Source organism: Sitodiplosis mosellana, unplaced genomic scaffold (assembly GCF_009176505.1).
Source record: "Sitodiplosis mosellana isolate CC-2019 unplaced genomic scaffold, AAFC_SMos_1.0 Smas_scaffold_6191, whole genome shotgun sequence".
Taxonomy (NCBI): Eukaryota; Metazoa; Arthropoda; class Insecta; order Diptera; family Cecidomyiidae; genus Sitodiplosis; species Sitodiplosis mosellana.
In genome coordinates this window covers 5,068,824-5,081,794 of record NW_022601432.1, presented here as the reverse complement: position 1 = coordinate 5,081,794, position 12,971 = coordinate 5,068,824, and the positions used below count along the sequence as shown (strand labels likewise).

Below are 12,971 nucleotides of genomic sequence, written 5' to 3'. Positions count from 1 at the left end.
TTGAATTTGTTTCCTTTGTTTCCTTGTCCATCTATGGTTTCATTGCTGCTTTGTTTTGATCTTACATTTACTGAGGGCTTTGGTTATTTCCTTCTTTTTAACTTCCGAACGTTTATTCGAGTGTCTATTGTTGTTGATCCAACAAACTGGAAGTGACTCGTTTTGAAAATTTGGCCACCGCCAGAGGTAAGTTGATGTTAAAATTGGTGATTGGTGTCAAATTCATTGTCTTGGCCATATCTCGGATTTTCATTAAAAATTCCGCAATTTCTGGTTTTCTTTGTGTCGACATCTGAGCCGTTTCAAACAAAATCAACGCATTCGATTGGAACACATTGGAAAAATCTTTTTTCACAATTGGAAAATAATTTCGGCCGACAAAAACTGCGTCAAATTTTTTAATAAATTTATTACCATCGACCAATGACTGAGCGTCGCTCATCGGCAAAAATGAAACTGTGACTTGGTTCGTCGACATCAACGGTTCGTTGAATTTCTTTAGATCAGTCTTTTCGTTGAATTGAGTAGCCGTTTTGTCAGCGGTCGCACCGCCGAATGATTTGCCAGTGTCGATTTTTGTCATTCCGAGCTTGTGCAATGCCAACGTATCCGGATTGGGTGGCGTTCGTTCTTGAATTTCATAAAATAATTCTATTAAATTGCTTTCGCTAATGTCCGTTGCTCGGTATTCATTTTGACCATAATTTGATTTGAGCAATTTTTGGTCGTGACACGACAGGCCAAAACCACAAAATGGCCCAATTGTTGTGTCACCCACATAATCGCCGGCATTCGCTTTCGAAGGTTGCAATGCGAAGGTTTTATTTGCATGCGATTGACGGTATTCCGGAAATGTGAAGGCGACACCCGTTTCACGCCAATGTTTATACTCTTGCGAACAAATCTGATGGGCTCCATTGTCTTTCAGACGCATTTGATGATCCCAATCGTAGGCACCTTGACGCGCATCGAATCGATCGCGATGGGTCTGCCGAAGCCGTTGTATCCAACATGTGCGAATGTCGAATGGATTTGTATCACGTTCACGCCAAAAACTAAACACACTCTCTAAACAATCACGTTCGATAAACTTTAAGTGGGTCAAATCGAATATCGGCTGCATTTTCACATTGAACTCCAAATCGGTGACACATTTTATCAAATGATTCACTTTGCTCTCCATATAGCCCATTGATGTTGAACGAATCAATGTATTCCCATAAATGTCCATGAATAAATGCGTTCGATGCGGTAGTGTCAATAGGTGTGATGGCTCCAAAGTAATCGACAACAAAATGATTTGCCGTGCAACCAGAGCTGGACATCCTTCAAGCACATAGAAATGCAATTTTGTTCCATGCTTATAACTTTTTGCCAGTGTTTTTATGATGTGTCGTGGATCCGAACTCCCAAACAACAAAATATTCAATTGAGACGGTGGCTCAGTGTCAATTGTCACATTTTTTGTATATTCTTCGTAGAAATCTAATGCTTCACTGAAACCCCAAAGCATTTTCTTAAATAAACTTATTGAAATTTATCGATTTATTTGGATAAAATATTCGAATTCGATTGAAATTCAGACTTATTCCAGCAAAATGGTTCAATTCAATGAGAAAATTCACAAATGCTCAAGTTATTTCCTTTGAAAGTATTGTTTTGTTAAAGTTCAGAGAAAAAATCGATCAAACAGCCCATTGCACTTGGCAACGAAACGAATCCTTTTAAATGCCACTTCCCAAAAGAGCTTCGCCTTCGTTGTTTGAAGCTTTGCGCACGTTGCTATGTTTTATTTTGAATGGTCACCAACGAGTTCGTCTGGAGAATAACAAACTTTATTATTCATTATGGATTGATTTTAGACTAAAAAAAAATGAATTTATCATCGACAAAATTGTATCTTGAAAACTTGCTACTGAAACTTTTTCTTCTCACGTAAAGCATCCATATATCGTCGTGATGATGGTACTGAAAGCAGTTTGTCTCGAATGGCAACAAAACAGCCAAAATGTATGCAACCATGAAATTTTACGCTAACTCAAGCAAAACTTATTTCGAATGGTCGATTTCGTTCAAGCAAAAACTCAAGAAACTTTCCAATATTCAACCACATTATATGGTTTGTTTTATCCAAATTAGATGGCTTTCGGCGAATTTAATAATCGAAATCGATGAAGTGGAGACATCTTTTATTAAAATGGCTCAAAAGCGGTCAACTCAAATGCAAAACAACATATTTTAAGGGAAACAACAATCAGTTCCATTCAATCAGATGAAATGCATCTACACAAAACTCAAATCGACCATAAATTTTCGGCTGTCATGTCATTGAATTTCACTCCGGATATTCAGTCGATGCTGAAGGCTTTGATTGAGTGTCACTAGTAAAGAAAACGTTGGTATCACGAGAAAGTGTTCAGTTGATTTGATTTCTTCCGTAAAAAGTGTGTATTTTCTTCGGCACCAAAATGGCTGTGGTAATCAAGTTCAAGGATCGTAAAGCGGATGATTTTGTCAACAAACAAATCATCGAGGTGTTCCGCAATTGCGAAGATCCGGATGTGGATTTGATGGTGGCCAACGGCCAAATCGTTTCATCTCATCGTGTGGTGCTGTCTATGTACTCGAAATACTTCCGCCGAGCGCTCAGCCAATCAAATGCAGAGTACAAATTTATTGGTAATTAATAATATTGTCTGCATTTTGAAAAAAGAGATTCGATTCTTCGTGTTGGAAAACGTGATATTTTTCGTACATGTGAAACTCGTTTGCAGAGGAATTACAAAAAAATTGTGTTGAGACAAAGTCTCATTTATTTTTGTTTTCATTACAATTTGCTAGTGCCATTGATTGCGTTCCCATTGCTTGCGATTCAACATGTTGTCGAGCTGTTTTACTACGGCGAAATTCGTGTGCTGGCAAACATCAAGAGTCAGGTGATCAAAGCGTTGGATTTTTTGGAAGTCGATTATGACATTCCATCGACTCGTCGCACCCCGATTCAATCGACAAATATGCAAGTGATTTTCAACGCGGCCGCCGCAAATCAGAAGATCGCATCTCAAGTCAATGGTAAAATCTGTACAGAATATTCATTTCTCGGATTTTTTTCTATTTTTATTCGCATTTGCATTTGAGTGACTTGTTCTAATCAATCTGTTTGTTGTGCAATTTTTATTAGGTAAAGTTGTGGGCACGAATCCTGTGCTGATGCAAAACAAATCGAATCCGGTGCAGATGCAAAACAAACCGAATCTGGCGCAAAAACCGATGGCAAAGCCAAAGGCTACTGAACAACCCGATCAAAGTGGCAATTTGACGTGAGATTTTTTTTTTCATCGATGAATTAAAATGCAGTTTTTTTGTTTCTCAAAATGAATAACGTTCAATATCACCTGTTGAATACATTCTGAATCAATTTGATGCGCTCTGCGTTCTTCCGATTTTGTTCAATCATTTTCTTCCTTTCAAATTTTTTTCAAATTATTCCATTTTTGAAAAATTATCAATTAAAGATAAAAACATATATTTTAGGCCCACTGAAAACTCTGCCGCCTTGGCCGGAACAGAAAAGCCGAAAATCACGAGTGACGTGCAAGTGAAATCCTCCACTGATGGTAAGATTTTTTTTTTCATTGGAGACTATTTTTTTAAAAAGTCATTCATGAACATTGGACATTTCTTTGCATTTGTTTTCATTTCGACAAAATTGTAGGCCCTCTCGACAAGAATGCCATGCCATTGTCTTTGCAAACCAACTCGTTGACGATGCCAAAACCGAGTCAAGCTGAAGCGTTGCAAACGTCGCAAAACGTTGAATCGACACCATCATTGGCAACAGAAAAATCACCAGAAAACATGCCGATTTCGAACGATCTTTCCAAAGGAGGTACTTTTTTGATATGCAATTCAAACAATAGCCTAAGATTAAATCCCATTTTTTTTGTGTGTATTTCATTTCATAGCATGCAAACCGACCGCTGAAGATGAGATGGTCATCGACAACGAAAACATTGCCGCCCGACTGTTAACGTACGACGTTGACAAAGCCACTGAACAAATCCATTCACAAGTCGACGAGTTCATGAAGGAAATGGATATTGAAATGAAAGACGTCAACGAAAACACGGACGATATGGATTACGAGGTATAAACACAAGATCATCATAACAACAACACCAACAACAACAAAGACTGTACACGTTCCAGTGGATGATTTGCTGATTAGGCGTAATTAAGTTTATTTTTAGTGAAAGAAAAAAAAAATAGCGATTCAATGAACAAACTGTAGACTCGAATGAAAGAGAAATTTTAGCCAAATGAGCAAACTGATGTTTATCAAGCAAACGAAATTTTTGAGCTAATTAGAAACAAATCATATTCGAAGTGTGAAAAAAAACAGCAAAAAAATGGATTGATGGCATTTTGGTAAAACTCATTTATTCGCATCGATTGATTCAATATTGAAATCCGAACCGAAACAAAAAAAAACACACAAATAATCATTATTTATTGGATTTAACAAACAAAGGAACTTATTATAATAAGTATATTATAAAAAATCAAAGTCCAAAATCAATTGAGATTGTGTTCTTTCTTTCATGTGAAGCGGTCATTGGTTCAGAGTGTCGTGGATCATGATGATGAATTTTTGTTTTTGCACATTTTGCGTGTTTTTGTTTGTACCCGGTAGTTGAGACATAAAGGATACGATGTTTTGTCGCTAGAATGATTTCACACAGAAGTTCAAAAGATTGATTAGAGGAAAAACCGACGGACAATTGTAGTGAGAGAAGAAAAAAAAACAAATGCACATTAAAAGGTTAGTCATGTGAACAGCCTTCAGAATTCAGTAGCATGTTATCGCAATAAAGCGGGCAATGATGAATGAAGTCATCACCTTGAGTGTGTGCGCGAGCGCGTCACCAAGTAGAAAAACAAAATGAAAACAATTCTACAAATTAAAAAATTTGTTCTAATTATAGTATTCAATAAAATCGAGCAATTTATTATACAATTTTCTATTCTTATAATACTACCGATGCCGGCGTCGTCGAGCATAAAAACTCAAATTGAAACTCCCATTTATTATGAATGAAACGAATGTAGAATACGAAACCATATTCCATCGTAATGTTAACCTTCGTGCACGGCATGCAAAACAATGGTTTGTATTGTCGCGCGCGCGCGCGAATGAGCTCACGGGTCGAGCACACACTCGACCGAAAAAAAACCGTCGAATAATGCAGCCCTCTTAAAAACCATTTACTAGAACGTTTTTTTTTTTGGTTGGTGTAGCGTTTTAATTGTGTCATCATTTCAAGTATTTTGTGACCAAACACGGTTGTCAGCGAAAGAAATGCGGCCCAAACATTCTGTGGAATTGACTATTGTTGCGAACGCGTGAATCGAATCGGAAAGAAGAATAATTTTCGCATTGCATTTGCAGTGTATTGCCGCGATGTATGTGCATATTGTTGAACGTGCCCAAGATCGATGTCATAATTTTCAGCCCAATTCCAAATATGGGCAAAAATGCAACTGTGAAGATTACCTTGCTATTGGTTGTGCTGCACCACATTTTGTCTGTCCGTTTTTTTCTCTTCTTCTTTCTTTCTTCTTCGTCGTCTTGTTTCGATGTTTCTTTTTCAATTTGGTATTGTGTGCTTCTTTGCAATTATTATGTAATATTCTAGTAAACATGCGCACAAAAACAACAGAAAAAAACCGAGTCGAAGAAACGGGAGCAAATTACAATGAATTTAGTTGAGCATCTGTGCACAATATTGGTACATCAATGATAAAAATGATCTCATCGCGAGCAAGAGCACTCGCGCGCACACACACAAACTTCGATGAATTCAAATTCAATTCATTTTAATTGTCTCTAATGCAGATTCGTGTTTCCGAATTGGATTCGTGGGGTGCACACACAAATTACAATTGACAGCTTTTTATTCTACATATAGAGCACGTTCGCATATTTTGATTAAAAATGAAGAGAGAGAGAGAGAGAGAAAATGCAACACAAAACCACCTAACTCTGCATATTTTCACTTATGTGAAGCTTGCGCGCCCGTCACAAGCACTCATAACACGCTAATAAGAATTGATTGGAACAAGATTATTGCATTTAATATTTTCTCAAATTGTTTGTGAGATTACATGTGCTTGAGAAATGAAAGAAAGATGTGGCGAGAGCGAGACACATAAGAAGCAAGAAAAACAAAATCAATTCAACCACACATACACACTCACTCACTCACAATATTGGAATTGAGATCGGCGGTCATCATCAGTGTGTGCTCTGTACAGCAGCGGCGCTTTGTGTATTGGCAACAGATCGAATGTCCTCGATGAGGTTGTGCGGAGGCGAGCACATTGGTCACACACTCTTTGCCGCATAACATGTATTTTTCTCTTGCGTTTTTTTTTCACGCTGGACTCGGCTCTTTTTTTTACTTATTATTTAAATTCAAATTAACTTTAGCTGTCGTTCGCACGTTTTCGGTTTGGCACATTGCGTATTCAATATAATGTTCGTTGTTTGCAGTTCGTGAATGAATTTGAGCTTGAAATTCTTGTGATGTCAAACTGCTGCGCAAAGAATGTATACGTGAAGAGATTCGATTTGCAATTAGTTGTGTCAAAATTTGGATTCGAGTGTCGGTTAGGTATGTGTGTTGTTTGACGATTATTATTTATTATAATTTGACATTCGATTTCATTTGCTGCAACACACACACACACACACACTCAGACACATACACAGACATGTTTCAATGATCAATTTATTCCTCGAATCCTACATGAAAATTTGCACATCGAAATGCGCAAAATTTAGAATAAAGCACGAACAACACGAAAACGGAGCAACTCAAAGAGTTTCAATGATGAGAAGGACGCAGTTCATTAAAGACGAATCACTCATATGCATAAACGAGATGCGCGACGATATAATTAATGAATTTTGAAGAGAGAAAAAATCTGCTCTGCTGCAACGAAAAACCCATTATGCGAAATGTTCGCTTAATTCATTGCTGCCGCCGCCACAAATGAATTAAACGAATTGAATACGCCCGAAGAAAAACGTACGACTCTTCAAGAGAGATGAACGATCGACCGGCAACGAAAAAAAAAGTGATTTGATGTGGCACAAAAGACCCTAAAACAAGTTATTTATTTTTAAATAACAGCACTTCTTCTCGCCATTACTACAACTTGAAGAAGAAACGAAACCATCTAGTTTTTTCCACTTTTTTTTCGTGTGCGCGGCTCGATTTGATGCGGGGAAAATGTATAATGACCGGCAATTGATAAATGATGTTTCAGTGGCATCATGAGATCCCTATCTCAATGTTTTGTATACAAACTAATTCGAATTTACTTGCAAACTGCAAGATTTACAACCTGTGAATTCATCTCAAATCGATGCTCTTGCGAAGAAATAAAAACACATGCAGAGATACATCGATAATTATCTGTATCAGAAGTTTCAACTCGTTTATTTATGAGGTCGAATCACACAGTTTTAGTTCAAAAGTGGACTCTCTGTTGACTTTTCTTTCGTTAAAAATGATAGTGAAAATGAAGCCAAATGATTTTTTTTTAACTAAAAAATATGATGGGAAGCATTTGGATGCATACTCAAAATTACGACGACCTCGTCGTAACGGGGTGTAAACCAAACTAAATCGATTGTACTTAATGTGTACTAAAACGTACCGCATTTCAAAAAAAAGTGTACTTATCAAGATTTCGAGTAATTGGAGGGTCATTGAGCATTTTCAAAATTACGAGGCATACGGTAAAGTATGCAATTTGAACAAATCCATCATTCTCAAGCGAAAGCACTTATTCACTGAATGATATTCAATGAACATGTTTATTAAACATGGTTTTATGCTGCTGTATGTCTCAACTTACTTTTTTCACTGCATTTATTAAATTGTGCATGTGAAAATGTTGAAAAATCGTCATTAACTTCTGGGGGAAAATAAGCGTCATCATGATTCATCATATTCAAAATGAGTTTATTTCCTTCCGAATGTTTTTTTTATTTCACAATTCGTGAGCTCCGAAATAAAAACGCAACGGCATGAATGAATCGATATTTCCAATCAAATGCACACGATCGAGATAATAAAACGTGTTTATTCATATTGTAAATTCCCAACAAGGCATTTTTTGCCGTGCGAAAATAAAACACCACACACACACACACACCAACAAAGTGCGCTGTAAATGTAAAATATTCAGCAATGAATGCTCTAACGGCATCTATACTGTATAATTTGGAAGTATAGGTAAATGCTTTCGTCATAAGGTTTATCCAAATGTTGGAAATGGCATTTGTCAGAAATGACATTTTAAACGTCATTCATGATTCAAGTCAGTGATCTTCTGATAGGGACAAAAGCAATGCAAACTGAACTCTGAAACGTTTTGGATTTGCTGAATATATTACCATTGCACTTCACAGTGTTGACACACACACACATCATATTCAATATTTGGTCGAAATATTTGGCGAGTTTGTGTGAAACGCAGAATATTTTTTGTTTCACGATCAAGTTCATCGATGGATGCATATTTGGTAGTGGATTTGCGTCAGCAACGCCGTGGCGTCGTCACCATCAAATCAATCGCGATGTGTGTGAGCGTGTGTAACGTAATATTTACGGCGTGAATCGAACAAGTGAACAGACGAACAGTGGAAAAAAAAAACATTTCTTCGCATTGCGTTCGTGCGAGAGTGTGTTTTTGCTTGAATCGAAAGTGCGTCGACTTTGAATATTGGAAGTGAACTGCATCTAATTGAAACATATGCGATTTATTCGTCGAGTAATTATTCAAATTGTGGCCAATTGTATGCAAATCGATCGTACAGCAGCAGCCGAAAATGAGATTGTCGATTGCAATCATAATCATCATCAAATATTCATATATTCAAAACGTAAGTCGGAAGAGAATTTCGATTTGCATTTTAAAAGTCTTGCGAAAGAGGAAGAAATCGCGTAATCGACGCTGGTTTTATTTACTGAAATAAAAATGGCCAAACATCGAATCGTGGAGAACGCATTAGATTTAACGCCAATTCCACAGAAACACCAACGCTAATGTTTTCATTGCAAAATACAATATGGACAATTCGAAGAAACATTCTCATCCATATTCTCTTCCTCTTTCATTTTTAGGATGGCTTTTAAGTGTTTGCTTTGAAATGTTCCAGTTAAAATATGTCTGGCATTTCGTTATCATGTTAATGATATTTTCTCATCAGCAATCAACAATCCACTAAACGATATTAAATGGCGTATAAACGCCCAATAAATACGCACGCAGATCACATATCGATGTCACGACGCTGAAGATTCAGCATATGAATATACATTATACATTAAAGGAAGCTGTAATCGAAAGCAATAAATGCAATACGTAAAATCGATAAAAGCCTGACAAATTACAAGACGTATGAAGTGGAAAAATATTCTTCGAATCACACGTTACTTCATGTAGATTCAGAGATACACGTACTACACGTACTATTATACGTACTGATCGACTTGTGGAACGAAGATATTTTAATTAGATACCTCCGATTTGAGATTAATTTGTTTGAATTGAAATCAAAGCATCTCATCTGTTACAAAAATTCATCAGATAGAAATATCAAATGAAGAGAAAACCCGTTGTTTTGCGAGAAAATTGATAAATTGCTGTTGAGTTCAACATTGCAAATGTAGAAAATATTACAGCAATGCTAGTCATTTTTGTTTGCTGAAATTTGCAGCATTCAACTGATACAAAGTGGGTAGCCAAACTCCACGATCACATTTTATGTTATATTATCTATGATTGTGAGATTTTGAGTATTTTTCTTTTAGTCCAACTTCCATGAATTTAAGGAAAAAAATACTCCGAAATACGTTGAAATTTGTCGTGTTATTCATGACAATTTTCGTCGCTCCCGAATTTAAAAGCATTGCAGTTATCCATTTCAATCTTCCCTTTGATGTTAAACTTTTAAATTTGTTTAGTGCATAAACCATAATGCTAAAAAATATTAAATAATTTACAGTGAAAAAAAGTCGATAAAAATGTTTGCGACTGAAAGTTTCATTTTCTCTTTTTATGTGACGCCCATTCAATTTGGTCGCCGAAATGTTGTTCTCGTGGTGGCGAGAGACGATCATCTTACCAATTTATTTCCCATGGCGTCGCATCGTGCAAAATAAACAATCTGACTGAATCTGCGTCAAAATGACGATATCGTTTTTATTCTATCCCGAAAGCAAATTGCCATTGAATTTGTTTGAGCATGTTCGACGAAACGATTGTTCGCGTCGAATAAGGCCGTACACGTATTCTTGTTTACCATCGAATTGTATAATTCAGAATAAAAATAAACTGTTTACTTAATGCGCGAGCAAACGGTAACGCAAAAGGAAGCTAATTTGAAATGTGATTCTTTTGTTTGTTTTGTTGGATGAAACGACAGAAGGAAAAAAAAAGCAGCAAGAATAAGAATCAATCGAGTCATCTGTGGTCAATGAAAGCGTCAAACACCGAAATGGCCACGAAACAAGTGACAAAAAGCGAACAATAAAACAAAACATACCAAAACCGCCTACACTCTGGACAGAAATGATCGTGCACGAGAAGAAAAAACCGATTTGCGGTAAATTGCGAGAGAGAAGAACAAAACAACAACAACCAAAACAAAAGCTAAACTCTATCGTCGATCGTGTACCTATCGATTAATATGGAATTTTATTCGCACATTGAACTTGCTGCTGCCGCTGTTTTTTCCCTCTTTAAACTCATTTGCTCTGCTTGTGTTTGAGCGATTTTTTTTCCTACATTCTCGCCAATTTCGTTCGCACCTTTTCTTTTTCTTTCGGCTCTTTTTTTCAGTGCGTTTTAGCATTTTTTTTCCCATCATAGATTCATCGCATTGGTATCGCACTTTGGAAATCAACGGTGAATTTTCCTTTTATGATTATTGCCATTTCGTTTCAACACTACGATTCTAATTCCTGGTTTTTAGTAATTTTTTCTTCTTCTCTTCGTTTATTTTCGGTAGAGTAAACAACAAAAAGCCGCAAGTACCACGCATTTCTTCGCATTTTGTTCATTTCGATTAACCGAAAACACATCAATTGGAGATTTGAAATGTGAACATCACTTCCCGGTCTACGATCGAGACGATGATGTGCCGCTACACGTTGTTGTTGTCTGTGTGTTTTTTTTCACGCAGTCACTACATTTTGGGCTCATTGTATGACTTAATATGTGCGTATTCATTACAGTTTTTTTTTTCTGCTGTTCAAACTTGTTGGTGTTAATTTTTTTTCTACTTCTTCATTATATGAGTTCACATTTAACGGCCAATTTCTCGTCTTTCTGCAAACAAATTGAAGTCTATTGATGCGTATGCTTGTTTTTTTTTCTTACCTTTTGCCTCGCTGTTGCTGATGTTTCGCTTTTCTTTTTTTTAATGCCTATAACTTGTCATTTGTTTGCATTGCCAACGTACACGCATCTATGCCAATTATGTTGAATAGACGGATAGTTATCGGAGGCGTTAGCGCGTCTTCTCACCCAGAAAGCCATCTCAATTTCGATTTAATTACTTATTAAGATCAATGATTCAGACGAAATTTCGGAAGGAATATGAAGAAAAAGCCTACACAAACTTCCATTGATTTTAGTGTGTGCTGTGGTTTTTTATATGAACTCACACCATTTCATTCAAACGAAATTAAATCCCAAATCAAAATTGGCGTTGCGAATTTTTTTTTTCTTTTCATTTTCGTTTTTTTTTTCGACGTTCATCTCCCAATGATTCCCCCCTATTAGAACCAATTTCTTATGTCTATTAGCGAACAAAAGCCAATCCTATTGAACACAAGTCGAAATCTGTCGAATTTAATGAATCGAATTAATTTTCGAACGTCCGTTGATTTTCGACTTCTAGGTACCGTGTCTTTTGTGGTGGCGATCTCGTTTAATTTTGGTAGTTTCATTTTCAATCCGTAAATGTATTGTGTCAATCTGACTATTCTAATCCGACTACAATATCCAAAACGAATCCAACTCCAAATAATGTAATGCCGAAGATAAATTCAGTAAATCTAAATCAAACCAGAAGGCTGGAAAAACGGCTTAAAGTCAAAGTCGGTGGGCGCATATGAATGATACAATTTTAATGGATCTAATTCGTTTCTACTTAACTATATGTATGACTGTTCCATTTTTCATTCGTGCAGTGACATGGCTCGCGCGTCGTGTTCCGTTATAAACAATGGTCATTTGAGTGGAAATGAATTTTCGATCGAAACAATCCCGGATTGCTCAGTCGGTGTTGTTTATCCTTTTTTGGATTGCATCACCGTATCGCTGTCCAAGTTTATCGATCGAAAAATGGTCAAATGTACGATTACAAACAAATGTAAATAGATCGTAAATATTATTTTCCAAAATGAACACACACAAAAAAACTGTTCTTAAAAACAACATACACTTAAAATACCATTGACTCAAAAGAGTCTCAATATTATGAACTCATCACGGCTTTCGTTGTTCTACCGATCTGTTGATTGCTCAACACATCTTTTGTTGCACACAACTGTACAATGGAGCGAAACCAGCAGACAACAACAACAAGAAAATGTGAGACAAATAAGACTAAGAACATATGAAGATAAGACTACGCAATTGCAAACACCAATTTCAATATGGTTTTGGTCAATAAATTTCAATTGTTGTGAGATGTTGACGAGGTTTCTGTCTTATGGTATAGAACTCTTTTGTGCGAGGTGCGCGCGCGCGCGCTCACTCACTCACTCAAAAAGGCGTTGTCGAGTTGAGTGCGCACGAGCGCACGCCCGCAATGCAATCATCCACATTCAATGAGCGCGCTCGAACACGTTTGACATACGTAATGTGCGAGTTATTTATTCATTTGT

General features: G+C 36.6%; 2 protein-coding genes across 2 annotated transcripts; one reads left to right on the top strand and one right to left on the bottom strand.

Annotated features, from left to right (window-relative positions):
• Window positions 1–26: 26 nt before the first annotated feature.
• On the bottom strand, window positions 27–1,513 carry LOC129576540 (dynein axonemal assembly factor 3 homolog). Its single transcript, XM_055461761.1, has one exon. The coding sequence runs from the start codon at window positions 1,511–1,513 to the stop codon at window positions 125–127; it is 1,389 nt and encodes a 462-aa protein (XP_055317736.1). The 3' UTR covers window positions 27–124.
• A 955-nt stretch (window positions 1,514–2,468) lies between these two features.
• On the top strand, window positions 2,469–4,153 carry LOC129576538 (modifier of mdg4-like). Its single transcript, XM_055461760.1, has 6 exons — window positions 2,469–2,679; window positions 2,842–3,072; window positions 3,188–3,320; window positions 3,535–3,617; window positions 3,716–3,889; window positions 3,966–4,153. Exons 1-6 carry the CDS (start codon window positions 2,469–2,471, stop codon window positions 4,151–4,153), a joined length of 1,020 nt encoding a protein of 339 aa, XP_055317735.1.
• Window positions 4,154–12,971: the final 8,818 nt, after the last annotated feature.

Excerpts from the sequence above, each read along its gene's own strand:
- LOC129576538 (XM_055461760.1), top strand. The coding sequence starts at position 2,469 with ATGGCTGTGGTAATCAAGTTCAAGGATCGTAAAGCGGATGATTTTGTC. Across the intron at positions 3,073-3,187 it reads GATCGCATCTCAAGTCAATG|TTGTGGGCACGAATCCTGTG; the intron begins GTAAAATCTGTA and ends TATTAGGTAAAG. Across the intron at positions 3,618-3,715 it reads AGTGAAATCCTCCACTGATG|GCCCTCTCGACAAGAATGCC; the intron begins GTAAGATTTTTT and ends ACAAAATTGTAG.
- LOC129576540 (XM_055461761.1), bottom strand. The coding sequence starts at position 1,513 with ATGCTTTGGGGTTTCAGTGAAGCATTAGATTTCTACGAAGAATATACA.